The sequence below is a fragment of the Trichomycterus rosablanca genome, chromosome 8 (assembly GCF_030014385.1).
Source record: "Trichomycterus rosablanca isolate fTriRos1 chromosome 8, fTriRos1.hap1, whole genome shotgun sequence".
In the NCBI taxonomy this organism is placed as follows: domain Eukaryota; kingdom Metazoa; phylum Chordata; class Actinopteri; order Siluriformes; family Trichomycteridae; genus Trichomycterus; species Trichomycterus rosablanca.
In genome coordinates, this window is record NC_085995.1 from 7,690,099 (window position 1) to 7,710,281 (window position 20,183).

The 20,183-nt window shown below is 39.4% G+C and overlaps 1 protein-coding gene across 1 annotated transcript in view; it reads left to right on the forward strand.

The window, feature by feature from the left end:
- The window catches only part of mrpl11 (mitochondrial ribosomal protein L11), a 79,558-nt gene that overhangs the window by 48,013 nt on the left and 11,362 nt on the right, over positions 1-20,183 (forward strand). Inside the window, exon 3 of the mRNA XM_062999791.1 lies at positions 16,977-17,072. Within this exon, the coding sequence (XP_062855861.1) occupies positions 16,977-17,072 (96 nt within the window). The remainder of the gene's footprint in view (positions 1-16,976; positions 17,073-20,183) is intronic.

Sequence of the window (20,183 nt, forward strand, 5' to 3'; positions counted from 1 at the left end):
AAATTACAACAGTAAGCATTAGATGCGCCTGTGTTGGTGTATTGCATTCAATACTGTGAGCACAGCATGGCTCACAAGACTGTAATCCCCCCACCACCAACACCACCACCTCCTTCTTCAGTTTTTCAAAGACTGTTGTCCTTTTGAGTAAATAAACTCAGTTATAGCAAAAACTGCTCCATGGTTTACTGACAGAACAATTGTCAAAAAAGAAAGCTTTCCATCTGGCCTGGAAAGTTCCTGAATAAACACAAAGCTCTGAGTTGTTTACTGTATAAAACCTTTTGATTAAAAACAGTCCAGTGATAGATGAGCATTGACATTAAATGGGTTAAAGTTCAGGTCAAAAACATACAAAAGGATCATCTAAGGATGATCTAATCTTAAACATTAGCATTGGCATTCAGGTCGATACTGGTCATGAGATCGGTAGTGGCACAGATTTTTTAATGCTTGTGATAATGATTGATACAACATATCCACATGTATAACTAAATAGACACTCTTTATATGGTCTGGATTGAGTTATGTTAGCCACACAGATTGCTCGCAGATGTGCAGTCTGACAGGGCCGTATTAAGCCGCCTTTCTAAATCTTTGCTCAACTAGGTTTGTCTAGTTTTTTTTCTCTCTTTTCTTTGATTTTTCCCCCCAATTTTCTCCCCTAATCTAGTCGTATCCAATTGTTTTTCAAGTAGCTGCCCAGCCAGATGGCAGAGCTGAGATTCGATACGATAAATTTGAAATCCCAGCACTGGTGTGCTAGCATATTTTACTGCTGCGCCACAGAAGTGGCTTAGGTTTGTCTAGTTGACTGTATTTTTGATTGCAACATTATTTGCTAGCAAAGAGATGATCTGGTCATTATGAGAAGTATAATATCAGTATTTTTCTAATAGCTGGTATCTGTTTTTATTTTGTTTTTGTATTGAAAAAGAACATTTAAATCACCTAAAATACACCTAAATATTGTGGAATTAAATGGAATTTTGGAATAAGATAAATGGATTTTTTAGGACCCTGTGAAAATAAGTGGCAGTCTCTAATAGTTACTCAGTCAAGCATTTAAAACAGAATTGACTTGAAAGTAAAGCACACGAGAAATATCGGCTTTTTCTACAAATGATCCAGACAAATTTATTCATGTGGTGTTCCGTGAGATTGTGATGGATTTTCAGTTCGGCTTTCTGTATTCCCCTCTACACATACTTTTGTTTGTTCAAAATACAGCTATCAGTCATTCCTGGTGCTTCAAGGACTGAGGACATGCTGTCTTCATGCTTCATTGGTTTGCTATGGTTTAGATTACATATTCATGTATCTAGTGTTGACATATGGACAGCACATGTTCATACAAATATCACATATACAAACACTACTGAACAGCATGTGAATACAGATGGAAGGGTTAGTGCTACACAGCTTTTGGTTCCTGGGGACATTTCTATTTACAGCATTTAGCAGATGCTCTTGTCCTGAGCGACTTACAGAAGTGTGGCCTCAGTAACAATTTCTTAGATAGTACAAATAGTCGTGTATTTTTTTAGACATTAGTGAGTGCAAGGATGGTTAGTTTTTATTCTAGTTCTTAATAAAGAGGTCCTTAGTCGTCTTTTGAAGATGGCGAGAGACTCAGCTGATCGAACAGACAGAGAAAGTTCATTCTGCCACCAGTGACCTTTTTTTTCTATTCATGCATAGTCCTTGCATTGAAGACCCCACCCACTTCCCCACCCACTTTTCAGTGGCCTTTTTGGTCAGTCTGGTCTTTTCCCACCTGACTCAACGGGCAATTTTTGTCTGCTGCAGGCATTGCCAGTTATGCCCGCTAGCCCACCTGCAGTGCTGAGTTTCGAATTTGGGGAGTTGTGCTAGCAGATTATCCCGCCATTAATGGGAATCACAACTTTAAGACTGCGGTAAAAAATAAACAACCTTTTGCAGCACTGAGGTTCAATATTGGTTTATTGCTCTTGGTAAACTTATCTTAATCTTTAAGTTTATAATGGTTACTCTGATGGAGCAACTTAAATATCCTTAATACATTATAATTTGTCAGAAGATGAAGCAAACTCATTCATCTTCTTTTATCAACTTCTGTTGTCTTTGTTTGGGGTTTTTGCTCCGATTTAGTTTCTTTTATTTGTTGTTACAGTACTAATATAATTGCATTGACCAATGAGAATAAATTATTCTTTTATATGTCTCTGTGCATCCATACACTCCATTCTTGTTTTCTTTGATGAAAAAGCCTGATATCATGATGCCCCCGCTTTCATACATAACTGTGGTTATGGTGTTATGGGGACCATATGTGCATTTTTTTTCTTTATTGCTTAGTGTTCACTGTGTAACTGTTGTTCTCACTGCATTCAGGTCATCTCACAACTCTTTCTGAGTGACTGCTGGTTTCCCATTTATCTCCCTTAAAACGAGCCTGAGACTAATGTGCAATCCTGTGACCACTAGAACTAGTATTCAAGTGTCTGTATTGACTCTGTGGCTTCTGTAGCATTAAGTTGTTGTTTAATAATACAAGATCATATATTTAATTTCATTTGATCTTGAAAACATATAAAGCATTTTCACCTTTCCCATAATAGCTAGAATGTATTTTCTGGGAGGAAACTAATACACAAGCTTAAATAAGCAGCATGGAAAACACTGATGCCCCAGGGTGAGCCAGTTTTTATTGGCTGTTTTATTTAAGTGCATTAGTTTAAGGCATGGGGTTTAGCAATGAACCCTTATTTTATTAAATGTCTCATACTTTAATATGTTATTAGATAAAGTAAGTAGATTATTAGATTAGAGTTTCTTATAATAAATTATCAGAATTTAACACCCCCCCCCCCCCCCCCACACACACACACACACACACACACACTCCCAAAAAAAAAGTGTGTACACTACCTTCAGATTATGCACACAACAAAAATGACAAAAGTAAGTACATTTTGTATTCCTAAATGTAAATCTTTAGGACAGTTGCAACACCATGACATCATACCAGAGTCCTGGTGTACACTGTGTTTCCCATGCACAGGGCTGGAATACTGTGTAATTAGTGCTGTGCAGTCAAACTGAGCTAATGAAACTACCTGGTGTTGATTACCTGGCAATCCTTAAAGTGTTATGTAGGTATTGGATCTTAGCTCCTGATAATGCCATGCCTGTCATAACACTACAATAAATACACTCATGAGGAAACATAATCTTTAATAACAATCAAAATGCTAGGCACAAAGAGTGTGTCATGAATTGTTGGGGAAGTGTTTAAAATTGTGTAACAGAAGCACTACAGATAAAAGCTCAAAACTCTGATGCCTTGGTTATGTTGAATAAAGAGCCTTGATTACTGTATTGAATTTGCAGCACATATTCCAACCTCCATACAGGTAAAAATAATAATTGATCAAACACTACCACCACATGTAAATGTTTGTATTTCTATTAAAGTAATTTTTAAGAGCTTACAGTCAAGGGAACAAAGCAGTTATTGGTGTAAGCCTTTTTCAAACTGTAACAGCCAGTCGAGTGCAGAATGAAGTCTGGATTAAAGGGATTTTTAGGATCTAGAGATAACACAGGTGAAATTTATAAGCCGACTCAATTTTCATCCCATGAGCTTTGATATTAAGGTCTGCAGTAACGCGAGTGAGGGATGCAGTAACCTTAACCCTGCAGACTTTTTACTAAAAAAGATGAAAGCTACCCAAATTTAATTCATGGTGTTCTCTTTAAGTACTCTACATGACTAAAGGTATGTGAGCATTCACTGGAAATGTGTGAATTTGACTATTTCAGTCATACCCATTGCTAAAAAGTGCGTAACTAAACTAATAAGAATGTGGTTATGCAGGCTCATTAGACAAAAATGTTTAAACGTAGCGTTTGTAATATCCACATAACTAAAATAAATAAATGATTAACAGTGTATTCATATGAAGTGCCGTTCCCTCCGAGAATAACATAGCAGTACTACAACTTTATTTGTCTAAAGTTTGAGTGATTAAATGTATTTTTCAGTTATAAAACTACCCAAACAGGTTCATGCAGCTCCATGCAGGACTAAACATTTCGATAAAAAAACTGATTTTATGCATGACTCATGAATAATGTTTTTATTACAAAGTGTTTGCATTCAAAGTTGTTTTTTCGCTCTTGATAGCTGGTCAATTTATTTTTATTATTATTATATTTATGCATTTTTCTCTTTTACTTCCAATCTAGTCATATCCAATTACCCAGTTGTATCTCTGCTTTACCCCTGCAGACCCCTAGCCTGAATGAGGAGGGTTGTACCTAATGTGTGTAGGAGCCAATCACTTCTTTTCACCTGCATGAGGCGGGTTCACACAGGGATTGATATCACGTACGGTTAGGCACCGACTGATCTCCATTATTTCCTTCTTTGTGTTGGCACCATTGACCAGCCAGGAGAGACTGTAATTACAGCAGTACTGAGGAATGCCAATAAGGCAACACCTTTGTTATCCATATGATATAAGACTATAAGCTGGTTTATATACACTGATCAACCAAAACATTAAAACCACTTCCTTGTTTCTACACTCACTGTAAATTTAATCAGCTCCACTTACCCTATAGAAGCACTTCTACACTTCTAATTGTACTTCTACAATTACTGACTGTAGTCCATCTGTTTCTCTGCATACTTTGTTAGCCCCTTTTCATGCTGTTCTTCGATGGTCAGGACCGCCACAGGGACGCTACAGAGTAGGTATTATTTAGGTGGTGGATCATTCTCAGCACTGCAGTGACACTGACATGGGGGTGGTGTGTTAGTGTGTGTTGTGCTGGTATGAGTGGATAAGACACAGCCAATGCTGATAGAGTTTTTCAAAACACCTTACTGTCACTGCTGGACTGAGAGTCCACCATCCAAAATTATATCCAGTCAATATATCCTGTGACCACTGATGAAGGTCTAGAAGATGACCAACTCAAACAGCAGCAATAGATGAGCAATCGTCTCTGACTTTACATCTAGGTATAGAGTGGAAAGTGAGTGGACACGGTATGTAAAAACTCCAGCAGCGCTGCTGTGTCTGATCCACTCATACCAGCACAACACACACTAACACACCACCACCATGTCAGTGTCACGGCAGTGCTGAGAATGATTCACCACCTAAATAATACCTGCTCTGTGGTGGTCCTGACCATTGAAGAATAGCATGAAAGGGGGCTAACAAAGCATGCAGAGAAAGAGATGGACTACAGTCAGTAATTGGAGAACTACAAAGTGCTCCTATATGGTAAGTGGAGCTGATAAAATAGACAGTGAGTGTAGAAACAAGGATTTAATGGTTTTAATGTTATGGCTGATCGGTGTTAATTTTTATTTGTTTATGTGCGAGAGCTGAGTACAAGTGCAAACTGAAGCTGTGTGTGGTTGGCGCTGATACTTGCCATACGATTAGTCGGTCTGATCCAACAAATATAGTCACTGGTGTTTGTTGGATACCTAATTTGTATAAATTCATTTAAATCACGCACACCACTTGATCTTTGTGTAAGTTGCTGCTTTTGCTTGAATTGTGACTCCATGTTGTGTTTCTATATAAAAAATGAATGCTCATTTCTTGCTTTGCTGCTTGCTAGTGTGACTGCAGGGCAAGTATTTGCTGAAGGGGTGTACAGCACACTGTCAGTGAACTTTCCTAGAGCATGTCCATTACAGTGATGAATCCCGCCTCGCCTTCTGTCTGTCAGATGGCAGAACTGATTTGACAAATGTCAAGAAAGCAGGATGTGTTGCCAACTAAATGAAATGAAGGAGAAATGATGTTTTGTGCAGTGGTAGCTCAGCAGTGAAGGTACTGGACTAGTAATCCGAAGGTCATTGGTTCAACCACTGCCAAGATGTCATTGTTGGGCCCTTCGGCAAAACTTCTGGCCCCAAATGTTTAGACTGCATCCCTGGATAAAAAAATGCTTGGATTAGATCTTATTAGATAAAAACATCAGCTTAATGCCTTAAATGTAAATTTAATGTACCACCATTAGTGGCCAACCTCTCAAATGCTCTTGTGACTTAAGGGAAGTGAATTTCTGCAGTGGTGTGCCAAAATCTATTGGATTAGGTTTGGATTCATCCTTAAATGTTATGTAGGCAGACAATTGTGCTGCAAAGGATTATTTTGAGTCTAGTTTTTTAGTGACTAATTATAAGATTTTTGAAGGGATGAGCAGGTGGTAGATCTTACAGAAATAAAAAAGCTCTCTGATAAGGAAATTGGAGCATAAATAAGGTTATTTATTAATTTTTTTTTACCCTGAAGAGACTTTAATGGCAAACAAAATGGTAATGTAGGGACCTCTTTGCTTTGTTGTGACAGTGTCTTTTTGCAGATATGGACAGGCATATCTATTCATTAGGATCGCTTGTCATAAAAGACACATTAAGAGGGTTATCATGATAAAGTACATTAACATTCCTCTAAAGAGTTGGGTAGGTTGTCTAGAGGAAGCTAAATGCCCCCATCAAGGTGATGTACTGCAACCATTTTGTTCCCACTACTCTTATTCTATCTGTTACAACCAGGAAAAGAAAGAATTTAATTGGACTGCTTGACATCAAAATGATTAGATCCTCGGGCTTTAACAGGCTGAACTGTCAATTTAGCTAGAGCTTCAAAGTGAATATGCCGTGCTCCCTGGATTAAATGTTTGGCGTCTCAGTGAACCAGAGCTTTAGATACTGTGCTACTAAAGTGATTGTCTTTAAAAGACGTTTCTTTGCACTCAGACAGGGTTCTGATTTTAGAGGAACCACACTTATGATAATGAAACATCCAGACAGCTTTTGTCTAGTCATCTATTGTTGCTGCCGCTGTTGGAACAGTTTGAATGTTTTGTGCACCTGTAATCGTCTTGCACTTCATTCCATCATCTTCTACCATATTTCCCTTCAGAAATGATGTCTCCTCTCCCTTATGAATTGCTTTGTTGTTTGTCTGGCACACGATCTGTCTGAGTTTGAACTACCTTCAAATGATGTGCTGGCTCTCTATTTATGGAATGAGCTGAATAAAACATCTTTATCTGTAAATTTAAAAAAGCTGCTTTAGAACATTGATCTATTACTAAAATAAATAGTACACTAGACAACTTAAAATACTATATTGAGTAGACATTGTATGAGAGTATACCGTTTTTTACATACAGAATTTTACATACTCTTGTGTACTTGTATACATTCCTGGGTTTTCAATGATTTCTACAGCTTATCTTTTTCTGTATGATTTTCTGTCTGACTTTATAATGATACTTTTTTACTTTATTTAAAAAACTTATATATATAAATAATAAATATGTACTACTATTAATAATATAAACCTAATGTAACTATTTTAAAGTTGTTGTATGTAGGCCTTGTAAGATCATGACCTTTTATTTTTCATTTGGAATTATCATGTAGCTATTTTTAAGCAATCAGGTCCAAAATCTGCATAAATAACAGTCCATAGGCACTGTACAAAGAACAGTGGTCGTTTTACATAGGTCAGAAACCTCAGCTTTTCCTTTTTCTTCATTAGCAACTGCAGTCAAAATTCAAAGTGCCAATATTAGAGCAGAGGCTTTATTTTCGCATTAGTCTCTAAACTCATGGTAGCTCTAAGCTCATCTAACTGTGGACAGTGGGGTCTATATTTCAATATCTTATTTATGGCAGACCTATTTTTTGGTGTTTTTTCCCCTTTTAAACAAAGAGACCACTGTTCCATGTCATGTTCCACAGTTGATCTTATGACCTCAGGCTGCTTGGTAATGCACCTTTGATCAGCTTTTTAAGATTTGCTCATAGCTTACTACATGATTCAGTTGTAATGCTTGTGGCTCAGTCTAATGGGTGCAGTCAAATTAGCTCTGTTTATATGGACAGGAAGACGTCAACATGATCACTAATAAGAATTTGAAAGAAGGTAAATGAGGTAAAACCACTGAATTAATCTAACTTGCTGTATTTATATTTATGACCCAGCAGTATTACAAGACCAGGTGCACCCAGTGGTGCGCACACGTATAATAATTATAGAGGTGATAATACCCACATGAATACTGTTTAATTTATTTAAAATTATTCGATGCATTGACCTGCATGGCCTTCATGTACCAGATTTTAACATAAATTTAACACAGACTGTGAGGTAGAGCTTCACCCCCTGTCCCAACATCCCAACACAAACATTAATGTCAGCATTCCAATACATATTAAAGCTGTTCAGAAGACAAATAGTGGCTTTGTGCTTTTTTCTGTCTTCTGAGTAGCATTAATATCTAATGTCAATATATATTACTTGGATTTCATGTTTGCATTGCATTTCATATATTTTATGTCAACTTCATCTGCAGAGACATGATACAAAACTGTTACTTGTTAAAGGAAAAAGGAAACATTATTTTTTACTGTAGTAAATGGGATTCTTTCTTATAAAAAGAATTACTATCCAAAGTCCCAAACAGTTGGATTAAAAAACAGTGGCTAGTCGTCAACATTATATCAGTTAATTACTTTTTTGGCCCTCAAGTGATCAGATTATTAATAAGCTAAAGTCATGAGCTTTCAGTCTACCTGCCTGCAAATGGAAAAATAATTTGATGCTTTGAATGTCTATCCTGACAGGCCTAATTACCAGATGTAATCACCAGATAATGTAAGCTATAATTTTCTTCCCACTAATTCATTAATTATAATGTGTTAAATCAGTAGGTAATTTGTAGTTTAATCCACACAGTACAATTGATTCAGCCCTATTTCTCAAAAGAAATAGACACTGTCTTACAACATGCCTCTTTTTCTGGGCATCTCCTTAATGGATCTCCTTTGGATTCACTAATAAGTCCAAAAAGCGGTTCTAGCTGTACACAAAATCGATTGAACACGATTGTTGTGGTCAACATTGTTTCTACGGCTTATTGATATTTTGTGTCATTTTTCCTTTACTGTTGACCCCAACTGTGGGGAGGCTGAATCTTTAATGAAACATTTGTGACATATATGACCATACATGCTCTCACTCACCGAGCACTTTAGTGAGTACATACAGTCATTGATTATTCATAAGCTACACCACCAACCATACAGATGAACCATGTGGGGATACAGTTACTGGCTGTAGCCCACCAGTTGCTCTATACACTTTGTCACTCCCCACATTTAGCAATCATATGGGACTACTACAGGTAACACAGTAATAAGATCAGCACTGCAATGACACTAAGTACAGTGGAACCTTGATTTAACAGACCTCTATTTTTTTTATTTAACAGACAAAATCTGGAAGACCAAATGTTGGGTCCGTTTGCCTTGAGAAGCGTACCAAGACCAGTAGTTCAGTAATTCTCCACTAGCTGGTGCATAGACTTAATTTTGTCGGGTGGGCTTGCTTTGTTCTTGCCTTTTTCTCAGTGTTTCATGCTTAATTTTTGCACGTTTTAGTGCTTAGTTATGCACTAGCACTGCTCCAGTAGCCACCAGCAGTGCTTCAGACTCAGAATAATAGATACTCCCCACTATATGAGTCCCCACTATATGATTACGGCAAAAAAAAAAAACATCTCCACAATCACACAAGTTAAATGAAATTTCTCCCCTGTAGTACAGTACACCAATTTTTTTTTTTTTTTTTTTTTTTTTTTTTTTTTTAAATAATTTTTACCCCTTTTTCTCCCCTTTTTAGCGCATCCAATTGTTCAATTAGCATCGTGCTTCCTCTCTGTCTATGCCGAACCCTGCCCTGACGGAGGTGATTGAAGCTAACCCGTATCCCCTCCGAAACACGAGCAGCAGCCAGATGCATCTTTGCCACCCACACATTGACGAGTTTGGCGCCACCTAGCGTTGCATGCGGAGAGACACACCCTAAGTGCACCCCCTCCCATCTCTGTGTAAGCGCCTCCAATCAGCCGGCAGAGAACACAACCGCATTCTGACAGAGAGAGACCCACATCCGGTTCTTTGTCCCACCCCCCACATGAGCAACCGGCCAATCGTTGCTCATATAGCCACTCAGCTTCGAACCGGTAAAGCAAGGCTGGATTCGATACGACGCTTCTCAGAATCCAGCCCTGGTTGCAGCGCGTTTCTTTTTACCGCTGCGCCACCTGAGCGGCTCAGTACACCAATTTTAATATTTATTGACAGGTTTTATGTTACGTATTTGTGTATCTATTTACATTGTTCATTTTCCTGTTTATCACATGTGCACATTTAGCACTTCTGTGGACCCTAGTGCTGTGTTTTTGTATATTTTTGCACTCCCACGAAAAAAAAACCTTTGCTTTTTCGGACAGTCGCATTTTACAGAGAAGTGCCTCCCCCTTTTAGTCTGTTAAATCAAGGTTCCACTGTAATAACATGGAAGTGTGTGTTGTACTGGTATGAGTGTCAGGTGCAGCACCGTTGCTGGAATTTTTTAACACATTTATGTCAATCCTGGGAGGAAAATCATTTTCCAACCAAAAATGTAAAGCCGAAAGCATCCTGTGATCAGAAAGTGTTCATCGATAATAGAGTCGTAAAGAATATCACACGTTCCTGAAAAAGAAAACCGCTCTAGTCTCTAACTCTACATCTAAAACTTAAATCACTAAATCAGTTAGCCTTAGCTTCAGCTTACAGAAAGATGACCTTACATTCTCCTTGAAGTGTTTCTAAGAGTGGAATTCATTGTAACTTTAATAATGTCAGTTGGTTTGTGTTATCAAAACAAAACTCTGTATTTACTTTTTTCATCACCACATTTTGATTAGTCTCTTCATTATACATTATCCTAAAATATTTAGGGAACATTTCGGTGTGTTATTGGGATGTGTATTTTCTGAAATGTCCATCTCTGTTAGAACTATTTTCCATCTGCCATGATTCGATCTGAAAAGTAGTTAAAAAGCAGGTGGATGGTGGTGGGACTTCATCAGCATTAAAACCCAGGCTGTATCTAGAGGGGCTGATTGGGCGAGGCTCTCATAGCAATCATCGTGTAATATGATCCCATATTTAATTAACAACCACCCCCCAGCTCTTTTGTTTACTCCACTCTGTTGTTTTCAGCTAAATTGGAGTTGGCTGAGATGCCAGCAAGGTTTAGATGAGATTGCTCTTAATAAGCAAGTCAGTAGGGAAACTGGATTCAGGCATTTGTGTTTTGCGTTTCATTAATGCAAGATTTTTTTCCCTTTTTTTTAATTCAAATGCGACACGCCAGCCGAACAGTAATGCCATCTGCCACAAGGAAGATTATTTGGTGTCTGGGTCCAAAAGCATTTAGCTCATCCAGACCAGAAGTTTCCTTTTGTGTTGACATGGCAACTGCAGCAATTTAGTCATCATGAAAAGAATGTCCTCAGCGGTGCATTATTGTAGTCCAGAGGAAGGGTATGTTGATTAATATTCGTTTTAAACTGTATGTTTAATGAATAGATTTTACATTATTGAACCAAATCTCTTTATTAAAAAGAAAACCTACAGTGGATTCAGAAAGTGTTTTTAGCCATTGACTTTTTGCATACTGCATTACAGTTGTGAATTTTATAATTGCTGTTTTTATACATGGAATAAAATCAGTTGCTCAGGTGGCACAGCGGCAAAAACACATGCTAGCACACTAGAGCTGGGATCTCGAATACATGGTATTGAATCTCGGCTTTGCCATCCGGCTGGGCTGAGCGGCCACATGAACAACGATTGGCCTGTTGTTCATATAGGGGTGGGGTATTAAGCCGTACTCACACCTCTGCTGGCTGATTGATGGCGCCTGCACAGAGGCGGGGAAGAAGTGCATTGATCAGGGTATGTCTCTCCGTACACAAGACTGATTCGCATATATGCACTCGCCTAGTGTGGATAAAAAGATGCATACGGCTGCTGCCCACGTGTTGGAGGGGGCGTGGTTTAGCTTTGTTGTCCTCAAATCAGAGCGGGGATAGGCATTGGTGGAGAGGAAGCATGATGCAATCAGGCAATTGAACGCGCTGAAAAATCAGGAGAAAAGGAGAGAAAATGCATAAACAAAAAATAAAATAAAAATAAAATAAAAATATATATATACAGTGAAAAAGTGAGTACACCCCTCACATTTCTGCAGATATTTAAGTATATCTTTTAATGGGACAACACTGACAAAATGACACTTTGACACAATGAAAAGTAGTCTGTGTGCAGCTTATATAACAGTGTAAATTTATTCTTCCCTCAAAATAACTCAATATACAGCCATTAATGTCTAAACCACCGGCAACAAAAGTGAGTACACCCCTTAGTGAAAGTGCCTGAAGTGCCATTATTTCCCAGAACTGCCTTAACTCTCCTGGGCATGGAGTTTACCAGAGCTTCACAGGTTGCCACTGGAATGCTTTTCCACTCCTCCATGACGACATCACGGAGCTGGCGGATATTCGAGACTTTGCGCTCCTCCACCTTCCGCTTGAGGATGCCCCAAAGATATTCTATTGGGTTTAGGTCTGGAGACATGCTTGGCCAGTCCATCACCTTTACCCTCAGCCTCTTCAATAAAGCAGTGGTCTTCTTAGAGGTGTGTTTGGGGTCATTATCATGCTGGAACACTGCCCTGCGACCCAGTTTCCGGAGGGAGTGGATCATGCTCTGCTTCAGTATCTCACAGTACATATTGGAGTTCATGTGTCCCTCAATGAAATGTAACTCCCCAACACCTGCTGCACTCATGCAGCCCCAGACCATGGCATTCCCACCACCATGCTTGACTGTAGGCAAACTGTTTGCGGGCTTTCTTGTGTAGAGACTTCAGAAGAGGCTTCCTTCTGGAATGACAGCCATGCAGACCAATTTGATGTAGTGTGCGGCGTATGGTCTGAGCACTGACAGGCTGACCCCCCACCTTTTCAATTTCTGCAGCAATGCTGACAGCACTCCTGCGCCTATCTTTCAAAGACAGCAGTTGGATGTGACGCTGAGCACGTGCACTCAGCTTCTTTGGACGACCAACGCGAGGTCTGTTCTGAGTGGACCCTGCTCTTTTAAAACGCTGGATGATCTTGGCCACTGTGCTGCAGCTCAGTTTCAGGGTGTTGGCAATCTTCTTGTAGCCTTGGCCATCTTCATGTAGCGCAACAATTCGTCTTTTAAGATCCTCAGAGAGTTCTTTGCCATGAGGTGCCATGTTGGAACATTCAGTGACCAGTATGAGAGAGTGTGAGAGCTGTACTACTAAATTGAACACACCTGCTCCCTATGCACACCTGAGACCTAGTAACACTAACAAATCACATGACATTTTGGAGGGAAAATGACAAGCAGTGCTCAATTTGGACATTTAGGGGTGTAGTCTCTTAGGGGTGTACTCACTTTTGTTGCCGGTGGTTTAGACAATAATGGCTGTATATTGAGTTATTTTGAGGGAAGAATAAATTTACACTGTTATATAAGCTGCACACAGACTACTTTTCATTGTGTCAAAGTGTCATTTTGTCAGTGTTGTCCCATGAAAAGATATACTTAAATATCTGCAGAAATGTGAGGGGTGTACTCACTTTTGTGATACACTGTAGGACATGGTTCCAGTAATCCATGTCCTTTGTTGACATGTCTTCAGCAAACTGTTTGCGGGCTTTCTTGTGTAGAGACTTCAGAAGAGGCTTCCTTCTGGGGTGACAGCCATGCAAACCAATTTGATGTAGTGTGCGGCGTATGGTCTGAGCACTGACAGGCTGACCCCCCACCTTTTCAATCTCTGCAGCAATGCTGACAGCACTCCTGCGCCTATCTTTCAAAGACAGCAGTTGGATGTGACGCTGAGCACGTGCACTCAGCTTCTTTGGACAACCAACGCGAGGTCTGTTCTGAGTGGACCCTGCTCTTTTAAAACGCTGGATGATCTTGGCCACTGTGCTGCAGCTCAGTTTCAGGGTGTTGGCAATCTTCTTGTAGCCTTGGCCACCTTCATGTAGCACAACAATTCGTCTTTTAAGATCCTCAGAGAGTTCTTTGCCATGAGGTGCCATGTTGGAACTTTCAGTGACCAGTATGAGAGAGTGTGAGAGCTGTACTACTAAATTGAACACACCTGCTCCCTATGCACACCCGAGACCTAGTAACACTAACAAATCACATGACATTTTGGAGGGAAAATGACAAGCAGTGCTCAATTTGGACATTTAGGGGTGTAGTCTCTTAGGGGTGTACTCACTTTTGTTGCCGGTGGTTTAGACATTAATGGCTGTATATTGAGTTATTTTGAAGGAAGAATAAATTTACACTGTTATATAAGCTGCACACAGACTACTTTTCATTGTGTCAAAGTGTCATTTTGTCAGTGTTGTCCCATGAAAAGATATACTTAAATATCTGCAGAAATGTGAGGGGTGTACTCACTTTTGTGATACACTGTATACTGTTTTGCAGTGTTCTTTTAATGGTAAACTTATGAACATTAACATAAGCCAATGTGTGAAAGTCCTTTATTTGCTTAGAAGTTACTCTGGGTTACTTTGTGATCATGCAGACTTATAGGTCTTGCTCTTGGAGTGATCTTTGTTGGTTGACCATCTGTCCAAATTCTTTAGAGATGGTTAGGGTTAGGGTTAGGGTTAGGGTTAGGGTTATCCATGGATGGATCTCTGTAGTCCTCTGAAACTTGCCTTTTCATGCCACAAACATGTGTTGCAAAGGTCAGACATTGATAGATTTAATGGTCTTAAAATACAACCGGGTACTTACTCACACCTGATTGTTATCTCCATGATTTAAAACACCAGCCTTAAACTCTATTTCTAATTACCTGCTAATCCACGTACTTTTGCCGTTCACATATGTAGTATTCTATATTTTTATCTTAATAAATTAATGACCAACTATAATATTTTTAAGCAACACTGTAAATGTAGCTTTAGAAATGTAAAACCTTATTTCACTGCGTTTTTATACCATAGAAAAGTAAAATATGAGCCTTAGTTAATGTGGTGCCTTCGGGAAGGTTTGCCAGATAAAGGTCAGTTTAAAGTTCTGTGCTGTAATTAGACTACTGATTAGTTGCAGCTTTATGATTAGAGCCGCAGAAGTTTCTGCCATGTTAAACTCTAAACTTCTAAAAAAAAAAAAAAAAAAAAAGGCAGCCATGGCTTATTAGTGTTTTATCAGGTTTTTTTCTGTTTATTTATTTATGCATTTTCTCCCTTTTTTCTCTCGATTTAGCATAGCCAATTAGTCTTCCGCTGCTGGGGATCCCAGTTGCGTTTGCGGAGGGTTTATTTGCCTGCTCCCTGCCCCCTCCGACGCATGTGCAGTCTTTCAGCACCTTCTTTTTGCCTGTGCTTTGGTAGATTCGCACATTAGGCTTATTCATTTCTGCACAGGCAGCTCGGTCTGCTAACCAGGGTCCTTGCACAGCGTTTGATGACCCCACTCACTTATTCCGGCCTTTTTCCTCAGCCAGACTCCGTGGCCAATTTTGTTTGCTGCAGGCACTGCCAATTGTGCCTGCTAGATGGCGGCCAGCCGACCGGTAGCAGAGCCGAGATTCAAACCGGGGGGTGTTTAGAATCTCAGGGCTGGAGTGCTTTCATTTTAGTTTTTTGGGTTATTTTTACATTTAAAGGTTTATTGCTTTTACTTACTTTGTTGTGAGTTTTTATTAAGCCGGCATCACACTGTGAAAATCGTCCCAATTTCGCTGTAGCAAAATTTATACTAAGCCTGGGTTAATGTAAATAAATGTAAATAACCTTTTATGGGGCCGCTCAGGTGGCGCAGCGGTAAAATACACTAGCACACCAGAGCTGGGATTTTAAATACATTGTATCGAATCTCAGCTCTACCATCTGGCTGGGCTGGGCGGCTATATGAACAACGGCTGTTGTTCATCCAGGAGGGAGCCAGATAGGGACCTCATAACTGGTGCAATTACAACCTCTGCTGGCTGGTTGATGGCGTCTGCACAGAGTCAAGGAATAATGCATTGATTAGGGTGTGGCTCTCCGTGCACAGGGCAGATTCGCATATGAACTCGGCTGGTGCAGGTGAAAAAATGCAGTCGGCAACTGCTCACGTGTCAGGCATGTGTCAGTTCAGTCTCCTCAATCAGGGACGGGGGTCAGCACCAGTAAAGAGGAAGCATAACACAATTGGGTAAAAATTGGACGCGCTAAAAATCGTGAGAAAAAGAGAGAAAATGCATAAAAAAATTTTTTTTTTAATAATAACCTTTTATATTTAAAATAACTTTTATGATTATAACGGATGTGTTCTTAGTGTCGGGTTTCTTAGTGCACCCAGTTTAGTCTAAACCAATTGGAACTTCTCTCTCTCTCTGGTAGCTGCCACCACTCCTACCTTTGAACAAGGGTCATTTTATCTTGTTTTGTTTTTTGTTGTAGTTAACAGTAATAACTGTAATGATTACATACATGCCAGTACACATGCCTTATTAAAAATAGCATTTATGACTGATGTTGCATGTATTATGTTTCTTTTCATGGTACAGCAGATGATAAAAAATCATGAACATTAAAATGTAGATTTTATATAATTTAATGTGTAAATATGATTACAATTTAAGTACAATTTAAATAGTACAACCTGTCTTGGCTTTCTTAATGTACATCTGAATTCCTATGTGAACAATCCCTTATTTAGATACAGTATACAGTGATATTTAAGACATTAAGCTGTAGGTTGAGCTCTCTGCCTGCTGTCTGGTTAAATTAGAAATCAGCGCTCATACCGTTGGCTAAATGGCCTCTTCACTGAATGAATCGTCCACTCCAGCGCTATCACAGCTACCTGAGCGTGCAGAGGCACTCAGAGCGCACCAATAATTTCTCGATTGATTGACACGCACCATGCGGCCCTTCTGAATAGTCATTGGTATTCATCAAGTGAGAGCCACCATGAGTGGCCATCTGAGACGTGTTTGCCAGTCCGGATTTATGAATTCATTCACTGTGTCTTCTCTCTTGTCTGTTTAATATTGCAGCGAGGGATCCCAATCGGCGCATTCTGTAAGGACTTCAACGAGAAAACAAAAGACATTAAAGAAGGCATTCCTCTTCCTGTCAGGATCGACGTCAAGGTAATATTACAGAAAGGTTTTTAATTGGTCTTTATTTGTTAGTTTTTTTTTTTTTAAATACAGCCAGTCATAATGTGCAGCGGGAGTGACCCTTGGTATTGTGACAGATTATCACTATTGATCGGCCTGGTTCATATTCATGTATACAGTTTCTCTGAATCCCTCGAGATCATCATGTTCAGTTCTACACAACGGTGATCAGCAGCCACTGATGCAGTATGAATGTTAAATGTCTTGCATTGTTAATAAGCCTGTGGGAGAAAAATGTTAATGTACACTAGAGGTATTAATACATAATCAATTACTACTTAGATCGTGTAGATATGCTTATGGCATGATTGCCAGTAGTCATATAACAATATTTCAAGAATACTGCTACAATGGAGTGCTACTGGAAAATGGCGTACGTGACAAGAAAGGCAACAATTACATTGTATGACCTCCAACACCCAGTTCTAGCTGGTCTAGACCAGTTCCTATGTTGTAGCTAAGAAATCTCTGTTAATTATGGAATCTTTCACTGTCCTACAAAGTCACTGGGAGTATAAGTGGTAATTGTTTTTTTTTTCCTTGTTATCACAATCTCTGAGTTTTCGTATGAGACTGTCATTGTGATCCTTCTCTGCAGACAAGAATAAAACTCCTTTCTACTCATGATCCAGCCTCTGAGGTATTTCATTAAGTAGGATGACCATATTTTGGTTTTCAAAAAAGAGGACACTTGCTATAAGATGGCAGTATGGGGCAAACGAACACCTGCACTGGGTGGAAGGTTTAGTTCCGGGGGGGTCAAATGCATCAATAATGCAACTATGTTATTGAACTTTAATAAATAAACAGCTACTTTTTAATAAGACAATTAACAAATGCCTTTATGGTCAGATAATCTTATTTCGTTCCATTTAGTGTTCGACCCTAAACAATAAAACAACAAACAGTTTATCAGTAGGCAGAATTTGGCTCTATCACGGCGTTGACAATAACCTCTATCTTAGTACGCGCATTTGGAAATGTTTACGCTGTTTCAGAATAAGGGAAAGACTTTTAACAAGGCCAACGTGCAGTCCATTGATCTGTAGCAGTTATGATGCTTTGTTGTGCATCTTCTGTTTTACCCGATCTCACCAAATAGTTCATTTACTTGACAAACTCTCCCTCCTTTAGCTGAAGTTTAGTGTTTTGCTGAACTGCACCTTTATTGGACACTTTGCAGGTCATGCATTCTGCTTCTCAAGGATCACGACTGAGACAAAAAATCCTGGACGTTTTTGGTGATTTAGAAATCCCGGCCACACGCATTTTTAGGTCCAAAAAAAGAGGACATGTCTGGGGAAAAAAGGGACGTATAGTCACCCTACATTAAGGTTTTTTTAATTACATTTTTGTTTAGAATAGTGCTCCTTACATCAGAAACATTAATAACAAGTCCCAGATCCTGTAAACAGGCAGCTTCAACTTCACTGTTAATTATATTTGAACACTGTGTGTTGGGACTTTGCTTTGGTCGGAAAAACAGCTTGAACAAAAAGATCTAACTTTCTCCACAAATTCATTCTTTATTCATTTTCACTAAGTACATCATCCTGATCTGTGTCCCAGTGGGTGTATTTCCAGCAGAAAAACTCTTTGCAATATGCAAGAATACACCCTGGACTTTCTATTGCCGTGAAACACATACTCACATTTACTCACACGTCTACTCGCACATCTACTCGCACATCTACTCGCACATCTACTCACACATCTAGTGAGTGATTTATAGCTAATCTACTTTTTGTAAGTTGGAGGTGGGTGGAAACCAGAGAACCTGGGGGGGAAACAAATGGTCACAAGACCTAAGTTGCAACATGGTATTCACTTTATAAGCTGTCCTAATATATATGATAAAGTACTATATAAATAAAGTTAAAGTTAATAATTTCTTTTTTAAATAAATGATTTTGGCACCGAGGTGGCACAGCGGGATATTAAACTCTTAGAGTTTAAATCTTGGCTCTGCTACTGATCAGCTGGGCGCCCCTAGGAGGCACAATTTTTGGACAAAATTTGCCACTAGTCTGCTGGGTGGGAAAAAATGTGGGTGGGGTCATTGATGCTGTGTAAGGATCAATGGTTAGTAGGCCGAGGCGGCTGTACAGAAGTGGATAAACATAAAGATCAGTGCATGACTCTCCATGTGCGAGACTGGCCTCACACGCGAATCCACCAATGTATGGGCGCATAAGAAGGGGTCGGTGGACTGCACACATTTCGTAGAGAGTGTGTGTCAGGCAAATATACCCTTCTCGGACTCGACTGGGGTCCCCAGCAGCGGGAGAATAATGGGCTACGCTAAATTGGGAGAAAATGAGAGAAATGCATAAATAAAATGGTCAAAATAAATAAATGATTATAATATACGTAAAATAAAAAGATCTATATTAATTACCTGCAGGCTACACATATAACAGACATATATAGACAACAGACATAACTTCACTAAATAAAACAGAATAGCGACATCCCTCCTTTTTTTTAGGCCTATAAAAGAGATATCACAACCTTTCCTGACATGAACATGGCTCATGGGCGGACATGGCATTAAAAATTAAACTACCAGGAGGCTAATATACAGGGGTTGGACAAAATAACTGAAACACCTGTCATTTTAGTGTGGGAGGTTTCATGGCTAAATTGGACCAGTCTGGTGGCCAATCTTCATTAATTGCACATTGCACCAGTAAGAGCAGAGTGTGAAGGTTCAATTAGCAGGGTAAGAGCACAGTTTTGCTCAAAATATTGCAATGCACACAACATTATGGGTGACATACCAGAGTTCAAAAGAGGACAAATTGTTGGTGCATGTCTTGCTGGCGCATCTGTGACCAAGACAGCAAGTCTTTGTGATGTATCAAGAGCCACGGTATCCAGGGTAATGTCAGCATACCACCAAGAAGGACAAACCACATCCAACAGGATTAACTGTGGACGCAAGAGGAAGCTGTCTGAAAGGGATGTTCGGGTGCTAACCCGGATTGTATCCAAAAAACATAAAACCACGGCTGCCCAAATCACGGCAGAATTAAATGTGCACCTCAACTCTCCTGTTTCCACCAGAACTGTCCGTCGGGA